Source organism: Bos indicus x Bos taurus, chromosome 3 (genome assembly GCF_003369695.1).
Source record: "Bos indicus x Bos taurus breed Angus x Brahman F1 hybrid chromosome 3, Bos_hybrid_MaternalHap_v2.0, whole genome shotgun sequence".
NCBI lineage: Eukaryota > Metazoa > Chordata > Mammalia > Artiodactyla > Bovidae > Bos > Bos indicus x Bos taurus.
Genome location: NC_040078.1, coordinates 86,111,568 through 86,134,690, shown reverse-complemented (window position 1 = coordinate 86,134,690; position 23,123 = coordinate 86,111,568). Strand labels below are relative to the sequence as shown.

General features: G+C 42.8%; 1 protein-coding gene across 3 annotated transcripts in view; it reads right to left on the bottom strand.

The window, feature by feature from the left end:
- Nucleotides 1-23,123, bottom strand: part of LOC113889807 (cytochrome P450 2J2-like) — a 38,954-nt gene that overhangs the window by 2,958 nt on the left and 12,873 nt on the right. The window contains exons 8-9 of one of the 3 annotated variants that reach the window (XM_027537083.1): nt 20,061-20,199; nt 14,831-15,321 (exon numbers count right to left, since the gene is read on the bottom strand). In XM_027537083.1, coding sequence (XP_027392884.1) covers nt 15,143-15,321; nt 20,061-20,199 — 318 coding nt within the window. In that variant the 3' untranslated portion in view covers nt 14,831-15,142. Of the gene's footprint in view, nt 1-14,830; nt 15,322-19,141; nt 19,912-20,060; nt 20,200-23,123 lie in introns of those variants that run through there. The other 2 variants (XM_027537085.1, XM_027537084.1) reach the window with 2 other exon arrangements.

Genomic DNA, 23,123 nt, shown 5'->3' with positions numbered 1-23,123 from the left:
AATCGCAGCACGCCAGGCCTCCCTGTCCATCACCAACTCCCGGAGTTCACCCAGACTCACGTCCATCGAGTCAGTGATGCCATCCAGCCATCTCATCCTCTGTCGTCCCCTTCTCCTCCTGCCCCCAATCCCTTCCAGCATCAGAGTCTTTTCCAATGAGTCAACTCTTCGCATGAGGTGGCCAAAGTACTGGAGTTTCAGCTTTAGCATCATTCCTTCCAAAGAAATCCCAGGGCTGATCTCCTTCAGAATGGACTGGTTGGATCTCCTTGCAGTCCAAGGGACTCTCAAGAGTCTTCTCCAACACCACAGTTCAAAAGCATCAATTCTTTGGCGCTCAGTCTTCTTCAGAGTCCAACTCTCACATCCATACATGACCACAGGAAAAACCATAGCCTTGACTAGACGAACCTTTGTTGGCAAAGTAATGTCTCTGCTTTTGAATATGCTATCTAGGTTGGTCATAACTTTCCTTCCAAGGAGTAAGCAATTCTATAATGTGTATATACCTAACAATGGAGTTTCAAAGTACTTGCAGGCAAAATGATGGAACTTCAAGGGAAAATAGATGAATTTACCATTATACTTAGAGACTTGAATATCCCTCTACCATCAATGGACAGAACCAAGATGCAGAAAACCAGTAAGAGCAAAGTTGAACCAGGCAGCATTATCTATTACCTGGATTCAATTAACCTTTATAGAATTCATCATCCAACAAGAGCAGCATGCATATTCTTCTCAGGCTCATGTAGGACATTCACCAAATAGGCCACATTCTAATATAAAATATATTTTATTAAATATCAATATATAAGTCACACAAATTATGCTTTCATAATAAAACAAAGTTAACTAGATATCAATAAAAGAATAGTAGGTAGAAAACTGCAAACTACTTGGATATTGAACAACACACATAAATAAACATGACTCAAAGAAGAAATCTCCAAAAAATAAAAAATCTTGAACAAATGAAAATATAACCTATCAAAATGTGTGGATTCAGTAAAATCAGTGTTTTGAGGAAATTTTATACCATTGAAGGTATATAGCAGGAAAGAATAAAAGACTTAACAATCTAATCTTCTATCTCATGATTCTAGAAAAAGAAGAGAAAATTAAATCCAAAGAAAGCACGAGAAGATAAATAATAAAAATTAGAGCAGTAATTAATCAAAATGAAGATAGGTGAACAATAGAAAAATGAACAAAAGCAAAAGTTTTTTTTTTTAATTTCTTAAAAATTGGCAAATGTCTAGCCAAGTTAACTGAGAAAAGAGAGAAAGGATGTAAATTACTATGATAAATGAATAAACACCATCACTACTCATCTAATGGATATTATAAGAAAGGAATATCATGAATAACTCTATGCCCACACATTTGATAACCTACATGAAACGGGCCAATTCACTGAGAGACAGTCTACAAAAACTCACATAAGAAGAAATAGAGATCTCAATAAGCCTATATCTATTAAAGAAAAAGTAATTCATTAATAAACTTTCAAAGGTGAAAGTACAGATCCAGGAGCTTTCAAAGATGTATTCTACTGAACTTTAAGAAGTAAATCATAATAAGTTACTACAATCTTTTCCACAAAATCAATGCATAGAAAATATTAATTTAGTCCTTGAGACCAATGTTACACTAATTAAAAAACCAAACAAAGATCTGAGGAGAAGGAAGAATCACTCTCATGAACATTGGTGCAAAAATTTTGTCAAGTGTTAGTAAATCAAATTCAGAGATGTATACAAGGTGGTATACACCATGATCAAGAAGGATTTTCTGCTAGGTATGCAAAGTGGATTCCATATTTGAAATTCAATCAATGTAACTTCATCACATCAACAGGCTAAAGAAAAATATGTGATTCCATCAATAGATTCTATCATTAGATGATACCACTCTAATGGCAGAAAGTGAAGAGGAACTAAACAGCATCTTAATGAATGTGAAAGTGGAGAGGGAAAAAAGCTGGCTTGAAACTCAACATTCAAAAAATTAAGAACATGACATCCAGTCCCATCACTTCATGGAAGATATTTGGAGAAAAGCTGGAAACAGTGACAGATTTTATTTTGGGGGGGTCCAAAATTACTGAAAAATCAGTGACTAATAGTCATGAACTTAAAAGATGCTTACTCCTTGGAAGAAAAGCTATGACAAACTTAGACAGCATATTTAAAAGCAGAGAGATCACTTTGCCGATGGAGGTCCATATTGTCAAAGCTATAGTTTTTCCAGTAGTCACATATAGATGTTAGAATTGGACCAAAAAGAAGGCTAAGTGCCAAAGAACTGATGCTTTTGACCTGTGCTGTTTGAGCATCCATTAGACAGCAAGGAGATTAAGCAGTCAATCCTAAAGGAAATCAACCCTGAATAATAATTGGAAGGACTGATGCTGAAACTGAACCTCCAATAATTTGGCTACCTGATGCAAAGAGCTGACTCACTGGGCATGAATCTGAGCCAACTCTGGGTTATAGTGAAGGACAGGAAAGCCTGAGGTCCATCGGGGTCACAAGGCATTGAACGCTACTTAGTTGGCTGAAGAGCAAGTCAATCAGTTCAGTTCAGTTCAGTTGCTCAGTCGTGTCCAACTTTTTCCGACCCCATGAATTGCAGCACTCCAGGCCTCCCAGTCTGTCACCAACTCCCGGAGGCCACCCAAACCCATGTCCATTGTGTCCGTGAGCCATCCAACAATTTCATCCTCTGTCGTCCCCTTCTCCTCCTACCCTCAATCTTCCCTAGCATCAGGGTCTTTTCAAATGAGTCAGCTCTCTGCATCAGGTGGCCAAAGTATTGGAGTTTCAGCTTCAACATCAGTCCCTCCAATGAACATCCAGGACTGGTCTCCTTTAGGATGGACTGGTTGGATCTCCTTGCAGTACGAAGGACTCTCAAAAGTCTTCTCCAACACCACAGTTCAAAAGCATCAACTCTTTGGTGTTCAGCATTCTTTATAGTCCAACTCTCACATCCATATATGACCATTGGAAAAACCATAGCCTTGACTAGATGGGCCTTTGTTGGCAAAGTAATGTCTCTGCTTTTTAATATGCTGCCTAGGTTGGTCATAAATTCCTTCCAAGAAGTAAGCGTCTTTTAATTTCATGGCTGCAATCACCATCTGCAGTGATTTTGGAGCCCCGAAAAATAAAGTCAGCCACTGTTCCCCCTGTTTCCCCATCTATTTCCCATGAAGTGATGGGACCAGATGCCATGATCTTCATTTTCTGAATGTTGAGCTTTAAGCCAACTTTTTTACTCTCCTCTTTCACTTTCATCAAGAGGCTCTTTAGTTCTTCTTCACTTTCTGCCATAAGGGTAGTGTCATCTGCATATCTGAGGTTATTGATATTTCTCCTGGCAATCATAATTCCAACTTGTGCTTCTTCCAGCCCAGTGTTTCTCATGATGTACTCTGCATAGAAGTTAAATAAGCAGGGTGACAATATACAGCCTTGACGTACTCCTTTTCCTATTTGGAACCAATCTGTTGTTCCATGTCCAGTTCTAACTGTTGCTTCCTGACCTGCATATAGGTTTCTCAAGAGGCAGGTCAGGTGGTCTGGTATTCCCATTTCTTTCAGAATTTTCCACAGTTTATTGTGATCCACGCAGTCAAAGGCTTTGGCATAGTCAATAAAGCAGAAATAGATGTTTTTCTGGAACTCTCTTGCTTTTTAGATGATCCAGCAGACGTTGGGAATTTGATCTCTGGTTCCTCTGCCTTTTCTAAATCCAGCTTGAACATCTAGAATTTCACAGTTCATGTATTGCTGAAGCCTGGCTTGGAGAATTTTGAGCATTACTTTACTAGCGTGTGGGATGAGTGCAATTGTATTGTAGTTTGAGCATTCTTTGGCATTGCCTTTCTTTGGGATTGGAATGAAAACTGACCTTTTCCAGTCCTATGGCCACTGCTGAGTTTTCCAAATTTGTTGGAATGTTGAGTGCAGCACTTTCACAGCATCATCTTTCAGGATTTGAAATAGCTCAACTGGAATTTCATCACCACTAGCTTTGTTCATAGTGATGCTTTCTAAGGCCCACTTGACTTCACATTCCAGAATGTCTGGCTCTAGGTGAGTGATCATACCATCGTGATTATCTGGGTCGTGAAGATCCTTTTTGTACAGTTCTTCTGTGTATTCTTGCCATCTCTTCTTAATATCTTCTGCTTCTGTTAGGTCCATACCATTTCTGTCCTTTATTGAGCCCATCTTTGCATGAAATATTCCCTTGGTATCTCTAGTTTTCTTAAAGAGATCTCTAGTCTTTCCTATTCTGTTGTTTTCCTCTATTTCTTTTCATTGATAGCTGAGGAAGCCTTTTTTATTTCTCCTTGCCATTCTTTGGAACTCTGCATTCAAATGGGTATATCTTTCCTTTTCTCCTCTGCTTTTCACTTCTCTTATTTTCACAGCTATTTGTAAGGCCACCTCAGACAGCCATTTTGCTTTTTTGCATTTCTTTTTCTTGGGCACAGTCTTGATTCCTGTCTCCTATACAATGTCATGAACCTCCATCCATAGTTCATCAGGCACTCTATCAGATCTAGTCCCTTAAATCTATTTCTCACTTTCACTGTATAGTCATAAGGGATTTGATTTAGGTCATGCCTGAATGGTCTAGTGGTTTTGTCCATTTTCTTCAATTTAAGTCTGAATTTGGCAATAAGGAGTTCATGATCTGAGCCAGTCAGCTCCTGGTCTTGTTTTTGCTGACTGTACAGAGCTTCTCCATCTTTGGCTGCAAAGAATATAATCAATCTGATTTTGATATTGACCATCTGGTGATGTCCATGTGTAGAGTCTTCTCCTATGTTGTTGGAAGAGTGTGTTTGCTATGACCAGTGGGTTCTCTTGGCAGAACTCTATTAGCCTTTGCCCTGCTTCATTCTGTACTCCAAGGCCAAATTTGCCTGTTATTCCAGGTGTTTCTTGACTTTCTACTTTTGCATTCCAGTCCCCTATAATGAAAAGGACATCTTTTTGGGGTGTTAGTTCTAGAAGGTCTTGTCGGTCTTCATATGATACTATACTATACTATACTATACTAAGTCACTTCAGTTGTGTCTGACTCTATGTGACCCCATAGATGGCAGCCCACCAAGCTCCCCCATCCCTGGGATTCTCCAGGCAAGAACAATGGAGTGGGTTGCCATTTCTTTCTCCAATGCATGAAAGTGAAAAGTGAAAGGGAAGTCGCTCAGTTGTGTCCAACTCTTCACAACCCCATGGACTGCAGCCTACCAGGTTCCTCCTTCCATGGGATTTTCCAGGCAAGAGGACTGGCGTGGGGTGCCATCATGTTCTCCGGTCTTCACAGAACTGTTCAACTTCAGCTTCTTCAGTGTTACTGGTCAGGGCATAGACTTGGAATATCGTGATATTGAATGGTTTGCCTCAGAAACGAACAGAGATCATTCTGTCCTTTTTGAGATTGCATCCAAGTACTGCATTTCGGACTCTTTTGTTGACTATGATGGCTACTCCACTTGTTCTAATGGATTCCTGCCCACAGTAGTAGATATAATGGTCATCTGAGTTAAATTCACCCATTCCAGTCCACCTTAGCTCACTGATTCCTAGAGTGTCGACGTTCACTCTTGCCGTCTCCTGTTTGACCACTTCCAATTTGCCTTGATTCATGGACCTAACATTCCAGGTTCCTGTGCAATATTGCTCTTTACAGCATCGAACCTTGCTTCTATCACCAGTCCCATTCACAACTGGGTGTTGTTTTTGCTTTGGCTCCATCCCTTTATTTTTTCTGGAGCTATTTCTCCACTGATCCCCAGTAGCATATTGGGCACTTACCAACCTGGGGAGTTCATCTTTCAGTATCCTATCTTTTTGCCTTTTCATACTATTCATGGGGTCAATAGATGCAGCAAGTCAACAGATGCAGAAAAAGTATTTGACAGATTCCAACATACATTTATGATAAACTGCTGCTAAGTCGCTTCAGTCGTGTCTGACTCTGTGTGACCCCAGAGACGGGGGTCTTCTCCAATGCATGAAAGTGAAAAGTGAAAGGGAAGTCGCTCAGTCGTGTCCAACTCTTAGCGACTCCATGGACTGCAGCCTACCAGGCTCCTCCGTCCATGGGATTTTCCAGGCAAGAGGACTGGAGTGGGGTGCCATTGCCTTCTCCAACATTCATGATAAAACCTCTTAGCAAATGGAGAATAGAGGGAAACTTACTCAACTTAGAAAAGAATATCTACAAAAAACTCATGGTTAGATTCCTGTGTCGGGCAGATCACCTGGAGAAGGAAATGGCAAGCTACTCCAGTATTCCTGCCTGGAAATCCCATGGACAGAGGATCCTGGTGGGCTACAGTCCATGGAGTCACAAGACGCAGCTTAGCGACTAAAGTACCACCACCGAGATCATAGTCAAATCTGAGTAGCCAGGTATTTTCTCCATAAGATCAGTAAAAAGATACAATGGCCTCTTTCACCACCTTATTCAACATTGTACCTGTAGTCCTAGCTAATACACTATGACAAAGACAAGGAAACAAAAGCTATATTTAGATTACAAAGAAAGAAACAAAAGGTCTATGTAGAGAATTATGAAAAATTAACAAAATGTCTCCTGGAAATAGTGAGCAATGATAGCAAGGTTGTAAGACAGAATATTGGATTATACTATAAAAGTATTAGTTAAAAAAAGGATTAACACAGAAAAGTTAATTTATTTCTTAAGTATCAGCAATGAATAATTGGAGTTTGAAATTAAAAAATTACTATTCAATGCAAAATATTAAGAATAGGAGAAGAATGTATGGGAACTAGTGAAAGGGTATATGGGAACTTTCTACTTTTCACTTGTTTTTTCCTGTAAATTTGTAAAACAAAATTGACAATCTGATTCTAAAGTTTATTTAGAAAGACAAAAACCCAGAATAGTAAACGCAAAATTGAAGGAGAAGAACATTGGGGGACTGACACCACCTGACTTTAAGACTTACTATAAAGCTGCATATATCAGGGCATGTGGTACTGGTGGAAGAATAGACACATAGATCGTTTGAAAAGAATAAAACCCCCAGAAATAGATAAATATAGTCCTTTGACAAAGGAGCAAATGCAGTTCATGGGAAAAGGGTAATATTCATAACAAGTGGTGCTGGAACAACTGGATGTGCCCATGAAAGTGAAACTTGACAAAACCTTACACTTTTCACAAAAGTTGACTCAAAATGGATCACAGACTTATGTGTAAAATCAAAACAGAAACTCCTAGGAGATAACATAGGAAAATACTGAGATACATCCAGCACTTGTCAATGATTTTAGATAAATACCAAATGCATGTTCTGTGAAACAAAAAAGTAATTTAGACTTTATTAAGATTTAAAAAATCCTACTTATCTGCAAGTGCACTTTTGAATATTGAAGGAAGTGTATGCCATATTTCCTTCAGAGCATAACTGTTCAGATAACTGGTTAAGAACTCCATTCCCTGTGGTCTATAGGAAGGACAGTAATTGCTCTGTGAAGCCAGTGAGGAAGAGATCAAATGGCATAGAAAAAGGGTATAGAAATAACTGGAGGCTAAGTCTGAGAAAGTATTCAGTTCAATTCAGTCGCTCAGTTGTGTCCAACTCTTTGCGACCTCATGAATCACAGCACGCCAGGCCTCCCTGTCCATCACCAACTCCTGGAGTTCACTCAAACTCACGTCCATCAAGTCGGTGATGCCATCCAGCTATCTCATCCTCTGTCATCCCCTTTTCCTCCTACCCCCAATCCCTCCCAGCATCAGAGTCTTTTCCAATGAGTCAACTCTTTGCATGAGGTGGCCAAAGTACTGGAGTTTCAGCTTTAGCATCATTCCTTCCAAAGAACACCCAGGGCTGATCTCCTTTAGAATGGGCTGCTTGGGTCTCCTTGCAGTCCAAGGCACTCTCAAGAGTCTTCTCCAACACCGCAGTTCAAAAGCATCAATTCTTTGGCGCTCAGCTTTCTTCACAGCCCAATTCTCACATCCATACATGACCACTGGAGAAACCATAGTCTTGAGTAGACGGACCTTTGTTGGCAAAGTAATGTCTCTGCTTTTCAATATGCTATCTAGGTTGGTCATAACTTTCCTTCCAAGGAGTAAGCATCTTTTAATTTCATGGCTGCAATCACCATCTGCAGTGATTTTGGAGCCCAGAAAGATAAAGTCTGACACTTTTTCCACTGTTTCCCCATCTATTTCCCATGAAGTGATGGGACCAGATGCCATGATCTTTGTTTTCTGAATGTTGAGCTTTAAGCGAACTTTTTCACTCTCCTCTTTCACTTTCATCAACAGGCTTTTTAGTTGCGAAAAAACGAAAAAAAATGAAAGTTCCTCTTCACTTTTTTTTTTTTTAATTTTATTTTTAAATTTTACAATATTGTATTAGTTTTGCCAAATATCGAAATGAATCTGCCACAGGTATACCCGCATCCCCCATCCTGAACCCTCCTCCCTCCTCCCTCCCCTCCCCTCCCTCTGGGTCGTCCCAGTGCACCAGCCCCAAGCATCCAGTACCGTGCATCGAACCTGGACTGGCGACTCATTTCATACATGATATTATACATGTTTCAATGCTATTCTCCCAAATCTCCCCACCCTCTCCCTCTCCCACAGAGTCCATAAGACTGATCTATACATCAGTGTCTCTTTTGCTGTCTCGTACACAGGGTTATTGTTACCATCTTTCTAAATTCCCTATATATGCGTTAGTATACTGTATTGGTGTTTTTCTTTCTGGCTTACTTCACTCTGTATAATAGGTTCCAGTTTCATCCATCTCATTAGAACTGATTCAAATGTATTCTTTTTAATGGTTGAGTAATACTCCATTGTGTATATGTACCACAGCTTTCTTATCCATTCATCTGCTGATGGGCATCTAGGTTGCTTCCATGTCCTGGCTATTATAAACAGTGCTGCGATGAACATTGGGGTACACATGTCTCTTTCAATTCTGGTTTCCTTGGTGTGTATGCCCAGCAGGGGGCTTGCTGGGTCATATGGCAGTTCTATTTCCAGCTTTTTAAGGAATCTCCACACTGTTCTCCATAGTGGCTGTACTAGTTTGCATTCCCACCAACAGTGTAAGAGGGTTCCCTTTTCTTCACATCCTCTACAGCATTTACTGCTTGTAGACTTTTGGATCACAGCCATTCTGACTGGCATGAAATGGTACCTCATTGTGGTTTTGATTTGCATTTCTCTGATAATGAGTGATGTTGAGCATCTTTTCATGTGTTTGTTAGCCATCTGTATGTCTTCTTTGGAGAAATGTCTATTTAGTTCTTTGGCCCATTTTTTTATTAGGTCGTTTATTTTTCTGGAATTGAGCTGGAGGAGTTGCTTGTATATTTTTGAGATTAGTTGTTTGTCTGTTGCTTCATTTGCTATTATTTTCTCCCATTCTGAAGGCTGTCCTTTCACCTTGCTTATAGTTTCTTTTGTTGTGCAGAAGCTTTTAATTTTAATTAGATTCCATTTGTTTATTTTTGCTTTTATTTCCAGTATTCTGGGAGGTGGGTCATAGACGAGCCTGCTGTGATGTATGTCGGAGAGTGTTTTGCCTATGTTCTCCTCTAAGAGTTTTATAGTTTCTGGTCTTATGTGTAGATCTTTAATCCATTTTGAGTTTATTTTTGTGTATGGTATTAGAAAGTGTTCTAGCTTCATTCTTTTACAAGTGGTTGACCAGTAGATCTTATCCAAAACTCCTTTCAACATTTAACAGCCCATCCTAGACCCAGACACTCCAGACATCAACTGGTTTGTTGATGGCAGCTCTCAAAAATCCCCACCCTTCGCAGCAGGATATGCCATTATCCAGGTGGACCTTTGTCACAATTATGAGACCCAGACAATTGAAGCTTCACCTCTGCCACCTCACACCACCTCCCAACAGGCAGAACTGATAGCTTTCACCAGAGCTTTGACTCTGGCTAAAAATCTAAGGGTTAACATCCACACAGACTCCAAATATGCCTATAACATACTTCACTCAAACATCCTAATACGGAGAGAGAGAGGTTTCCAAACCCAAAAGGGATCCCCCATTATTAACTCAGACCTCATCCACAACTTCTAGAAGCAGCACTCTTACCAAACAAAGCTGCCATCCTCCACTGTAGGGGACATCAAAAGAGAAGTCTCATATCAGCCTACAACAATGCTGCAGACCAGAAGACAAAAGAGATAGCCCTGTCTCATCCCTTCCTCCAGCACCCTGTCATCTTAGCTCTGACTCCATCCGACCCTCCCACCACCAAAAAAATCCTCTCTTATCTACATTCACTCTTTCATCCCTCATCCAAGACACTCCAACAGTTCCTCCATAACTACTTCCCCATATTCACTGCTGACCAACAATATTTAGATAACCTTACCTGCTCCTGTGAAACATGTCAACGTATTAAGCCCAATTCCAACCTTAAACCTACCTCCTTTCCAACTCATCAAATGCGAGACAGCCTCCCAGCTGGCAGATAGACTGGCAGATAGACTTTACTCATATGTCCCCGGTTCGGCAATTCAGATACCTCCTGGTCCTTGTGGACACTTTTTCGGGATGGGTAGAAACATTTCCCACTACAAACAAAAGAGCCCACACTGTGGCCCAAATCCTCCTCACAAAAATTATCCCCAGGTTTGGCCTGCCTTCATCCCTACAGTCTGATAAGGGCCCAAAATTTACATCCAAGGTCACCCAACAACTTGTCCAATTCTTACAGATACCCTGGAAATTTCACATTCCATATCGTCCCCAGTCCTCAGGAAAGGTAGAAAGGATGAATAGAATAATCAAAGAAACTCTTACCAAATTAACCCTCGAGGTACATCTGGATTGGACTAAAACTTTTGTCTATTGTTCTCCTCAGAGTGCGGGCTTTGCCCAAAAAGCCCCTGGGGCTGAGCCCCTTTGAGGTGATATAAGGAAGGCCCATGCTCTTTCCTGGACTCCCTGCTGAAGCTCCTCCCATACCAAGCTTCCTACACTCCCCTCTGCTGGCAGAACTCCACAATGCCCTCTGGAAATTCATCAACCACTACCTGCCTGCCCCTGACCCCCAAGCCCCCTTGCCCCCTTTACAAATTAGAGACATGGTCTATCTGTCAGATAATCCCCCAGGTGACCTAAACCCAAAGTGGCAGGGACCATTCAAAATCATCCTGCTTACCCCAACTGCAGCTAAACTCGAGAAGGTCACTTCCTGGGTACACCTCTCTCGCCTAAAACGGGTCACTTCTCATCCTGCGCTGCCCTCCTTATTTGACCCCTATCAGGCCTCCCTCACAGAACCTTCCTCCTTAAAAGTCACCCGTGACAGCCTCTGTCGACTGTCCAAGAAGACACTGAATGACCTGGACTCTCTTCAACCTACAGCTGTTCCTGACCCAACAGCTCCAACCCTGATATAATAGAAACATGCCTTGGCAAAAGCCTATAGTTAACTCTTATCACATTATCGAAACAGACAACCCACTTTGCCTGAGATGTCAGCCTTAGACAGATTAGTACAACTTCAAGCCAAAAAAAAAAAAGAGGGCAAAGAGATCTTTTAAATCTTAAAGGAGAAGACTGTGAGATCTCTGTCTGCCTGGATATACATGTATGTCTCAGTGTATGTCTTTGTCTCTGGATAATATTGCTGAGGTTAATTTATAAATGAGCTAAACAACAGTTCATGGTTTCTGAAAGAAAGTAAGATGCATGTTTTCACTAAAAAAGGTATAAGAAATAGAATTACATTTTATTAAGAGAAAAAGGAAGTATGGCTTATAGATTGGCTGTTCTATGAATGGACAAATAAAGTGATGAATACAGAAAGTGTAAAAAAGGTTTGTGGCAAGTAGAAGGAAATGGCAACCCACTCCAGTGTTCTTGCCTGGAGAATCCCAGGGACGGGGGAACCTGGTGGGCTGCCGTCTGTGGGGTCGCACAGAGTCGGACACGACTGAAGCGACTTAGCAGCAGCAGCAGCAAGTAGAAGAGAGTTTTGTGCATGATACCAGTTTCTTAAGACATTAAACTGCCTTTGCCAAAAAAACAACAAAGCCCCTTATATTTCTATCGCATTACCCACTGGAGTCACCTCCTGGGTAAACCTCTCTCACCTAAAACGGGTCACTTCTGATCCTGTGCTGCCCTCCTTAACTGACCCCTCTCAGGTCTCTCTCACTGGACCTACCTCCTTAAAAATCACCCGGTGACAACCTCTGTCAACCATCCAAGAAGACACTGAATGACCTGGACACTCTTCAACCTACAGCTGTTCCTGACCCAACTACTACAAGACCTCTGGACCAGTGCCCTGACAGGAACCTCCCTCGAAGACCTGACCATGCTAGTATCTCAACTGTGACTTCAGGGAACCTTTTACAACCTGACTCCAGAAGAAACTGATTTCTTTACTCTCATTCTCTACATCATTCTACATCCTAATGAACACTGTTCCCTCCTCAGATTCAAGCAACCACCAACTTGGGACCTTCTGCCCCTCGCCCTGACTGGCCTCTTCCCGTCTCTCTAACTATAACTGCACTCTTAATCTTAGTCCTTGCTATAGGCCTAATAACTATCTCCCTTCAGGACTGGTCACTTACCCTTCGTCTTTCTGTTGGTATCGCCTACAGGGTATTATTTCCTCTGCACTGCCTAACTAACAGAATCATGGCTCCTCTGTTCCTTATCCTTGCTGCACTCCCCAGCCTTCTGGCTAGTCCCTGCCCCTGCTTAGACATTTATTCCTAAGTTCATTCCTTATGTTATAATAGGGCTCCAAGACCATGCACCATGAACCTCGGGGGGAGACAGTCCAATACCCTATCCACTGTTAAAGTACAAAAGAGAGGAAGTTTCGTGAGTACCTGCCATAAGCCAAATGGAAAAAAACATATGTTTCTATCCCATTACCCACTGGGGTACTCAGACGGGGGTGGGATACTAGATCAAAATAAAAAAAGAAAAAAAAAAGTTATAAAGAACTTAATTTCCCAGTTACAGGTGACCCCTGAGCCTTATAAACGCCTAGACCTCCTTTCGCAATTACGGCCTCTCCTAAAACCTCCCTCTGATAACCAACACCTTACCTGCCTTCTCAGCTCTTCTTTCCAATTCTTCCAGTACACACAACAAACATCCCAGTGTTGGATATACGTGTCACTGTCTCCCTCACCACACATAGCAATTCCCTTATCCTCAACCTGGCTGTCACAGAACAACTATATCTCCCCTTCCCCCCAAAAAACCACACAACTCATTGGGCCAGTCTCTGACAATGTCCTGCTCTCAGCCTCTTCAAACCTAACCTGTATCAACTACTCTCGTCCTAACTACACTGGTCTTACAATCTCCGCTCCCTCCTTCTGTTCCACTTGAGTTCTTTGGAACAGCACAAATAATTGCACCAACCCAGGAATCTTCATTCTCTGTGGGACCTATGCATATTCACGTCTCCCCCTTGATCCCCTTGGACCTTGCATCATGGTCTTCCTGACCCCAGGTCCAACATTCCTCAAAGAAGTAGAACAAATAGTCTACCCCCAAGGAGAACTTTCCCACAAAAAGACGAGCTGTCATAGCCCCTCCTGATTGGGACTGACACAGCAGCAGCCCTAGGCACTGGCATTGGGGGCATCTCGACCTCAGGCCATTTTTACTACAAACTGTCCCAAGAACTTAATGAGGATATGGAGCAAGCAGCAGAGTCCTTCATTTCAGTCCAAAGACAAATTAACTCATTGGCTTCTGTGGCCCTACAAAATAGGCGAGCCCTGGACCTACTCACCACAGAAAAGGGAGGGACCTGCCTTTTTCTAGGGTAAGACTGCTGCTATTTTGTTAATGAAATAGGCATACTCCAGGGCAAAGTCAAAGAACTTAGAGACAGAATTGAACACCGCAAAAAAGAGTTAAAAAACCTTTAGACTCCCCAAAACCCATTCCAACAGGCCCTCCTTTGGTTACTCCCTTTCTTGGGACCATTGGTACTTATCATTTATTCCTTTTATTTAGACCCTGTCTCTTCAATCTCTTTCAAAGGTTTCTCCAAGAACGGATTCGGGCCATCTCTCGAGACCAAGTCAAGACTGTTCTTATGCTTGAAACCCTGATGGCGAGAATAAAAAATCAACACTATGGGACTTAGACTTCCTTCCCCCCAAACTACAAACCCCTGACCCTCATTTATCAGCACGAAGAAGCGCTAACATTAACGGCACCCGCATCTCTTTCTCTTTTTATATATATTCCTTAAAGCCTGGAATGAAGGAAAGTTGCATGGCTAAAGGTAACCTGGAATTAAAACTCCCCTCCAGGTCCTCCCCACCTTTCTAGGCAAAACAAAGAACTCTCTCACCAGAAGGAAAAATAGACATTAGGTTGATTACGCCCAGCTCCAAGCCGGCCCAGCCTCTGGCCAATCTCCAGAACTCCTTGCCCCAGCTGTTTAAGAGATAACTACTCCCAGCAACCTTGGAGAAGAACAGGCCCCCTTAAGGGGGCTTTCTACATACATGCTTATATATACTTACTCTTTTCTTAGATAAGTGAAGCAGCTCGCTAATCTGACTGCTGCCCCTTCTCGCCGCATTAAAGGTGATCTGTTCCTGTAGAGTGCCAGTCTCATTCTTTTTCTGAACCTCACCTACTCTAACTCCATACTTTACACCTGTCCCTCACCATCTCCCAGAGTTTGCCCAAGTTCATGTCCATTGAATTGGTGATGCCATCCAACCATCTCATCCTCTGCCGCCCTCTTCTCCTCCTGCCCTGACTCTTTCCCAGCATCAGGGTCTTTTCCAATGAATCAGTCGTTGGCATCAGGTGGCCAGAGTATTGGAGCTTCAGTTTCAGCATCAGTCCTTCCAAAGCGTGCTCAAGATTGATTAAATCTCCTAGATGAAATGGCAAATCACTCACAAAGTAACTGATTTCCTAAGGCTCCACTGAAGATGACAAAGCTGAGGTTTGGATCCAGTTCCGTCTGAGTCCAGCTCCTGTGACCTGTCCTAGAGGCTCTGGATGCAGCTCCCTCATTTCTGAGCAGGGCCCCTGCCTTGAGGGGACATGCCCATTCTTCCAGCTTTCCTCCCCTTCCCTGCAATATCACGCCCTAGGAATAGCACAGAGGCGGTGGCTGAGTGGGGAGAGGGTCATGCTCATTCTGAACTTCAGGCTCAGCTTCTCATTCTCTGGAGGCCTGAAAGTAAATTTTTGCAGAAGTGAAGTAAAGAAAATAAACAACTCAGTCCTGGCCAACTGTTCTCCAAGGCACATCCGCTTTCCTAAAAGACAAAAATATAAGATGAGTTACCTCCTCAGATGGTATCTGTGTCCGGAAAGGATGGAAGTCTTCCACCACATCTTGTAAAACCTGAGCAAAGTGAGGGCCTGCCTGGTCCTGGGCCTTTACGCACTGTTTATTTGATCACAACCACCCGGTGTAACCTAAGTCCAGCGAGTTCACTCCACAATCACACACTCCATTGCCTTCAAGGATCAGACTGGTGAGGCACAGGACGAAGGTACAGGGTGTGGATGAAACAAGCGAGGGGTTGGGTCGACCTACAAATGTCGTCAAAAGTCTTTCAAAAATCCATTAGCAAATGATAAGGACAAAAGCAGACAAAAAGCAAAATTTTGCATTTTTTTTTTTTCAATTTTCGGAAGAAGACTGATGAAAAGTATAAGCAAATGAATGTCAAAGTTTCTCAAGCAGGAGGCACTTTTCCCTATGGCAGGTTTCCTGCCTTAATAACTGGGAATCTCACTGCCATAGGACCCCACTCCCACTGCCCATAGGACAGAAGGAAGACTCCATCTCATCCCACCTGTGTTCACCTGCTCCAGGCTTCCCTCACCCCTTCCCCTTCATGATGTTTTCCTCCCTGACTTGGGCTACAACACCCCACACAGGGCTCTACCACCATCTCTCTTGTGGGTGTTTTCATAACTTACTTTCTCCCTAAGTAATGCATGTTTACTGGAAAAATGAAGAAAATGTGTGAAAAATATAAAAGATGTCTGTAATCCTATAATCCAGACAAAACCCTTGTTAACATTTTGACATATTGCCTATCTGTCTTTGAAAAGATTCTGCTGTACACCCTCACTGGCATGACTCTCTGTAGTTAATTCTGGGTGCCGCTTTTTCATGTTTCCCCAAGTAATGAAATATTCTTGGAAAGCAGCAATGTAGCATGCTTCCATTTTGTCCTTTGCCTGAAACCACTTGTTGAGGAAATAAAATCAGAGAGTAGCTGCAAAAGTGTTTAATAAATCAAAATATGCTTCAGAATTATGCCATTTTTATATAATTCTGTTTCTGTGCTTCCCACCAGCACACGTCTAATCATTTCTGTTCCTCTCATTCTGATTTCTTTATCCATCACTAATGGAACAATGAAAAAATTGGTTCAAACGATACCACATCAGTTGTAAATACCCAAGATTTTTCTAGAAGAATTCAGATATTGTGACAAAATTGGACCCACAGAGTCAGCAACCAGTGTTACAGTACTGGTCCCATCAGTACCCAGCTCTGGGCTATGAGTAAATCCTTTATTCTCACTGACATAAACAATTCTCACTTGTCAAACTTGTGAAGTAATCTTTCTCCTACCCACAGTATGTGGCTGGGAAAGGATACCAGTAAGACAGGAGACATGATTTATAAACCATGAAAAGTAGGGCTACTTTACTTCAAGTCTTCATCCTGGACTACGGGAAACATAGCCTTCTCCTTGGTGCTTCCACTAGCTGGCCATCACTAACCAGGTCAATTGCCTCACTAGGAATGAGAGAACTGGCCTAGGGCTTTTGAAAAAAGATCTTTCTAATCTTATCTCCTATGATCTAATTATTTCTTTTTGAAAATGAGGATTCAGCCTCTTGCTTTTCAAGTTGTTTGCTGTTTTGTTGGCTCAAAGGGGAAAACCTTACATGAAGAAAATACAAGTTTGCAATAATAGTTGACTGTGCATACATCCTAATTCCACACCTGATCGTCTTTCCAAGAGAAGGGAAGGAGCTTTCCGCATCCCATTCCTTCAAGGAAGTTTTCTTTACAAAGTGCTGGATCAAGAATGAGGCAAACCAACAGTGCCCCGAAGATGGGAGTGGGGTGCGAAAAACCTGACAGCTGTGTTGACTTTGTGACTCAGTGCATTTTTCAGGTTTCTATATTCTGCTGTGTTCAGCTAGCCCTCATTCTGTAATAGCTGAGAGTATCCCCAAAATGCTTGCCTTTTCTAGATTTGACTCTTAGGCAGAAAGACAGCTTGTGAGAACTCTTGATTGCAACAGTGGCTCCAAGTTCTACCCTCTCCCTGTACCCCCATCATTTGCAATGTGATTCATAGCTCTTTCCCCCAAATTGTGCTGTTTTCCCTTTCCTTTGAACTGGGGCTATAATCTGCATGGGCAGCAGAATGCAGTCGCAGTGATGGTCACTAGTTCCCAGCTAGGCCTTTTGGAGGCACTGTGTGCTTCTGTTCTCCCACCTGTGGTCATATCTTCCACAAGTACACCAGCTGGGCTAACCTGCTGGAGGGAAAAAACCTAGAAAAGAGCCCTGTTGTCCCAGCCAGGGTCATCTTAGATCAGCCTTCAGCCAGTTGACCTTCCAAACAGGCAAGGAAGCCCAGCTAAGATCAGTCGAGCTCCCAGGCTCAATTGTAGACTTGGGAGCAATAATACATATTATTTTAAGTAACTGAGTTCTTGACTTTATTATGTAGTAATATAATGATCAATATATATACATAGGAACTCAGTGAATCTTAAAATGGAAGTTACTTTAGGAAAATAAGTAACGTTCTAATTGTGTTAGCAAGAGCACTAGATCAGAACTTAAATATAACCACCAAGGACCTACTGTATAGCACAGGAACTATACTAAATATTTTGTAATAATCAGTAAGGGGAAAAAAAGTAGGAAAAAAGATATAAATGTATGTATAACGGAACCACTTTTCTGTACACTTGAAACTAATACAATAATGTAAATCAACTATACATCAATAAAAATTTAAAAAGAAACCAGAAACTTGAGTCTTTGGCCCTTTTCTGCCAATTCCTTGGGCAGATGACCTTGGATGAGAAACAACTTTCTCTGAATCCTAATTTCCTTATATTGCAAGTTAGATACTGATCCCTTTAACTGCTAATAATTGGGTTTTTTAAGTAGCAAATCGGAGAAGGCAATGGCACCCCACTCCAGTACTCCTGCCTGGAAAATCCATGGACAGAGGAGCCTGGTAGGCTGCAGTCCATGGGGTCGCTAAGAGTCGGACACGACTGAGCGACTTCACTTTCACTTTTCTCTTTCATGCGTTGGAGAAGGAAATGGCAACCCACTCCAGTGTTCTTGCCTAGAGAATCCCAGGGACTGCGGAGCCTGGTGGGCTGCCGTCTATGGGGTCACACAGAGTCGGACATGACTGAAGTGACTTAGCATTAGCAAAGTAGTAAATAAAACAATTTGCTTGCCAATGAAATCTATAATTAGAAGAGTATGATACAACTTTGAATAAAAACAGCAATAACAACAAAACCAGTGAGGCGAGAATAATTTCATACTTAAATAAAGCACCTGAAGCTTTGTACTATAATAGGAAATTGGAAGCTCTTGTAGACAGGAAGACTGAAAGGTTTTCCTACATCTCATGTCTGCTTTCATGTTGAAAAGTGACTTGTCAAAATGAGCAATGGTAGCATAGAATGAGAGTGAGAAAGACACAGAAGATCTAATTAGAATCAGTCTAGATACACGCAGGACAGAGTCCTACAGCAGGAAACCTGGGCTCTGCATCACGTCTATGTGGGTTCAAATTCCAATCCCTCCCTTACTGTGCCTTTGTGTCATGATCAGCAAAATTATACTGTTGCAGATAATCAATCTATATTTAATTTAAATTAATGATTAGAAAACTACTATGAATTTCAGAGTGTTAACTCACTAGCATTTAGTTACTTTTTAAAGAACACACTGCTAGGAAGAGCACAGGCTTCAGTATTTGATAAACATGTTCAACACTGAGTTCTAGCTCTGCTTCTATGAGCTTTATTACTGTAGATACCACAGTTGGCCCTTCTAAGCTTCAGTTTCCTTCCTTAACCCCAATGTGGTGACAGGAATTTGAACCATGTAAGGTTACACTACAAGACGTGGTCCATGGGAGTTGCATTGTTTTTCCCCCGCTACCTAATCATTGTCATATCCTCCAGGCTGAATGCTTGACACAAAATAAGTGCTTAGGAAACATTTATAGAATTAAGGATTTGGGAATTTATTTGAAACGATGTCAGCAACATACTTAACTCGTTATCTGGTATATATGGAGACTTTTGCTACTCACTTCACGTTGTTATGAGTTAAAACACCCTTTTTTAACAGGCAGGCTGGGAAACATGAGAGAAAGCGTTTTGTCTGCATTCTCTTTTGTACATTTCAAGTTGTGCACCATGTAAATGTATTAACTAGATTTTTAAAGGGTTATTAGAATTTAGAAAGGCAAAGGGACCTCATCAGAAAACGGATAGAGTAGAACCTCATCTGCTTAAGTCCATGGCACCCAGAGTCACTTGTGATGCCCATAATGATAAGGAAGCGGCCCCTTTACCGGAACCTCCTCCAACCTCTTTCTTAGAAAATAGCTTTAGTTTTGTGAGTGGGCAGCCAAAAGGATCATGGAACTTAAAGCTCTATGAAGATGGTGAGGTTCTAACCTTCTTTGTGGGTAACAGGCAGAGGCTAAGCTTCTGTCTCTGGTGTTCTGGGGACAGAACAACTTGATGGTGAAATCTCCACCAGAGTCAAGCCAGGGCTTAGGAAGTAAGGGCATGAGTCCTCGTGATGCTCCACCCAGGGACTCCTAAGATGGAATCGCAGCAAGAGTGAGTCCCGCTGGGCAGGGCGATCTAGAGACATTCCAACTAAAGCAAAGCCTCACAAGGAGAAGAGTAGGGAAGGGTAAAGAGAGAGAGACTCTGGGTTCCCGCACTCCTAATTTTTTCTACTCACCTATTGAAAAAGGCAGAAAGGATTCCCTTTTTTTAAACTGCCCATTCTCCAGAAAATGCTCTGGATTGAATGTGTCAGGGGTGGCCCACTCTGCAGGGTCCCTGTGCAGTGCAGTCAGGTTGGTCGTGACCATGGTGCCCTGGAGAAGGCAGAAAAGACTCATGACACACACAACACGCGTGTGGGATGGGGCAGCAGCCCCCCGGTCTCCTACATCAATGCTGACGGCACCCCAAACTCCCTCAAACTCCCCAACCCAGTTACTTCAGAGCCCAGCCCCTGCGACTCAGCTCTTTGTCATGGGTCAGCTTAAAATTGTGGACTGGAATTGTCTTTTGGGAATTTGATCGGGGAAGTATGACTACTCTTAGTGCAGAATGCATCTCTGCAGGGACCTTTCAGTGTTGATCTTGGGAGGGAACACGTATGAATCAATGAACATGTATGCAACAGGTATGAACCATGTGACAGTGGGCAGGCAGTTCTGGACCAAAATCAACCCAGCTGCTCAGTGAAGTGGTAACTATGGCCGTTTGTATAACAAAAATGTCTCCTTTGTCTAAGTTTCTCCCTCCATTATCTAGCACATTCCACAGAAGGTTTAATGATAGAATCAGGTCACCCAGTGGAAGGAACCACTATCCTTTTTGATACACAGCAAGAAACCCAGGAGTCCTCCTTAGTGCCTCCCTTTCCCCCTTTTTGCCTTCATCCAGTCCTTCAGGCAGGCTGGTCAATTTTACTTGAAATTTCTCTTGATTCTGTCACCTGCATTATGCCCACTGCCACGTCCAAGGTACTACCTTGGCTGTCCACACATTCCTACAGTAGCTCTGACTACAACTCTATATCCTCTCTTCCCCTTCAATGTTCTCAACACAATGAAAGCAGAGTTAGCTCTGGACATGATTTAATCATGTTAGTCCTGTCCACCCACCATACCTGGCACTTGACAGACAGCCTTCAAGAGCTCCCATCACTCTCAGATTAAGGACACATCACCTGCCCTTTTGGAGCCACTGTCCTTCTACCTGCACTCCCACTACATCCCGCCTCTTTCAATTTCTCAATCTGTCGTTTGTCCCCACTCCTTTCCATGCCGTTTTGCATGGCAGCCTCTGGGTATCTTCATGCCAATGAGTATTTGCTGGAGTTACCAGCGTGTTTGTCCCCGCTGTGAGCCACAGCTGCCCCCCGCCTTTCGAGGACACCCTCCAATACTAGCAGGTAGGTCTGCTCCGGCCTCTTACGGGGTCACTGCTTTTTTCCCCTGGGTCCTGGGGTGCACACCACCTTGTGTGTGCCCTCCAAGAGCGGCGCTTCTGTTTCCCCCAGTCCTGTGGAATTCCAGCAATCAAACCCTGCTGGTCTTCAAAGCTAGGTTCTGTGGGGGCACTTCCTCCTGTTGTCAGACCCCCAGGCTGGGGCACTTGACATGGGGCTCAGGGCTTCCACTTCTGTGGCAGAATTTCTGTGACGTAATTGGCTTCCTGTTTGCGCACCGCCCACCCAGTGAGTATGGGACTTGACTTTATCCTAATCGTGCCATCTTGCTGTGGCTTCTTCATCTTTGGATGTAGGGTATCTTTTCTGGTAGGTTTCCTTTTTTTTTTTTTTGGTCAGTGGTTGTTCAGAAGATATCTGTGGTTTTTGTGTTTGCATAAGAAGGTTAAGTTCAAGTCCTTCTACTCCACCATTGTGAGCTAATCAACCAGGACCTAGCTTTCTGTGACCTAAGTTTAACCCAATTTGAGGAGCATTCTCATCGTGTATCCTTCAGCAAGTACCTGCCTTTCCTCAGCACCCAATGCCCTATCTTCTTTTCCTCTGCATTTAGTCTAGTATCACTTGCTCCTAGAGGGTTGCTTGCAGAGGCCTGGAAGCCAGCGCTTCAGAACTCCTCCGCTTGGGGCTGAGAGAAGGGTGGAGAAGCACTGCGCATGCCACCCCTCAGGGTGATTATTCGAGCTGCTATTAAAACTCAGTTTTACTTGGCTTTCTGGGCCTGCAGAATGCTACATCAGAAAAGAAAACTTGTTATAACCAGTCTATTGACTTAGAATGGTTATCGGGAACTAAATTAATTGGTATGAATATACAAAGATAACCTGTGAAGTCATTTAGACTTCAGATTTCACCCACAAAATGGTCAATCAGCAAGAGAATAGTAAACACAATCATTGCAGGAATAGCTGCTTTTCCCAGCTCTGCAGGATGGGGACAAAGGGGAACGCAATGGGGCAGTTCCTACTGTTCTGCCTTGATATCAGCCCCAGGTTCCACACACAGAGGAACTCAGACAAACTGCAATGGATCCACAGAGATGGACCAAGGGGTGAGAAAGGAAAGAACTGTGAATGCGCAGTGTGCAGAGAGGGCACTCGGGGGCACAGGAGAGCTGTCTGCTGAGGTCCTAAGAGTGGCGGGCAGAATGAGAGCAGAATTGCCTTTGTGAGGACAGGGCCCCACAGAGAATAATTGCAGGGAGACTTTTTTAAAGGCAAAGTAAAGTAACCCCTGAGGAGAGAACTTGGTGTAGAACAGAAAAAGATGAGCCTGGGAATCAGAAAATCTCTGTTTCTGGAAGCCAACTGTGGTCATTTTGTAGTTGAGAAATCTTTAAAAGACTAGTAACTCTCTCAGCCTGAAGTTCCAATTTGTAAAATGAGGATAACAAAATTATTCTGAGGACCGATGCAGATGTTCTGAGAGAGCCTGAGCAGCCAGTGGCACATGGTGTGTGTATGCTTGTCGCTCAGCCGTGTCCGACTCTGTACAACCCCATGGACTGCAGCCCGCCAGGCTACTCTCTCCATTGGAGTCTCCAGGCAAGAATACTGGAGCGGGCTGTCATTCCCTTCTCCAGGGGATCTTCCCGACCCGGGGATCAAATGTGGGTCTCCTGCATTGCAGGCAGATTCTTTACAGTCTGAGCCACCAGGGAAGACCAATGCCACATAATTACTGCTTAAAAAGCACGCGTTCCTTTCTCTCCTTTTCTGATATTTAGTACTACACGGACTTGGATTGTTTCCCCTTGTGATGCAGTCCCATCAAGAGGGT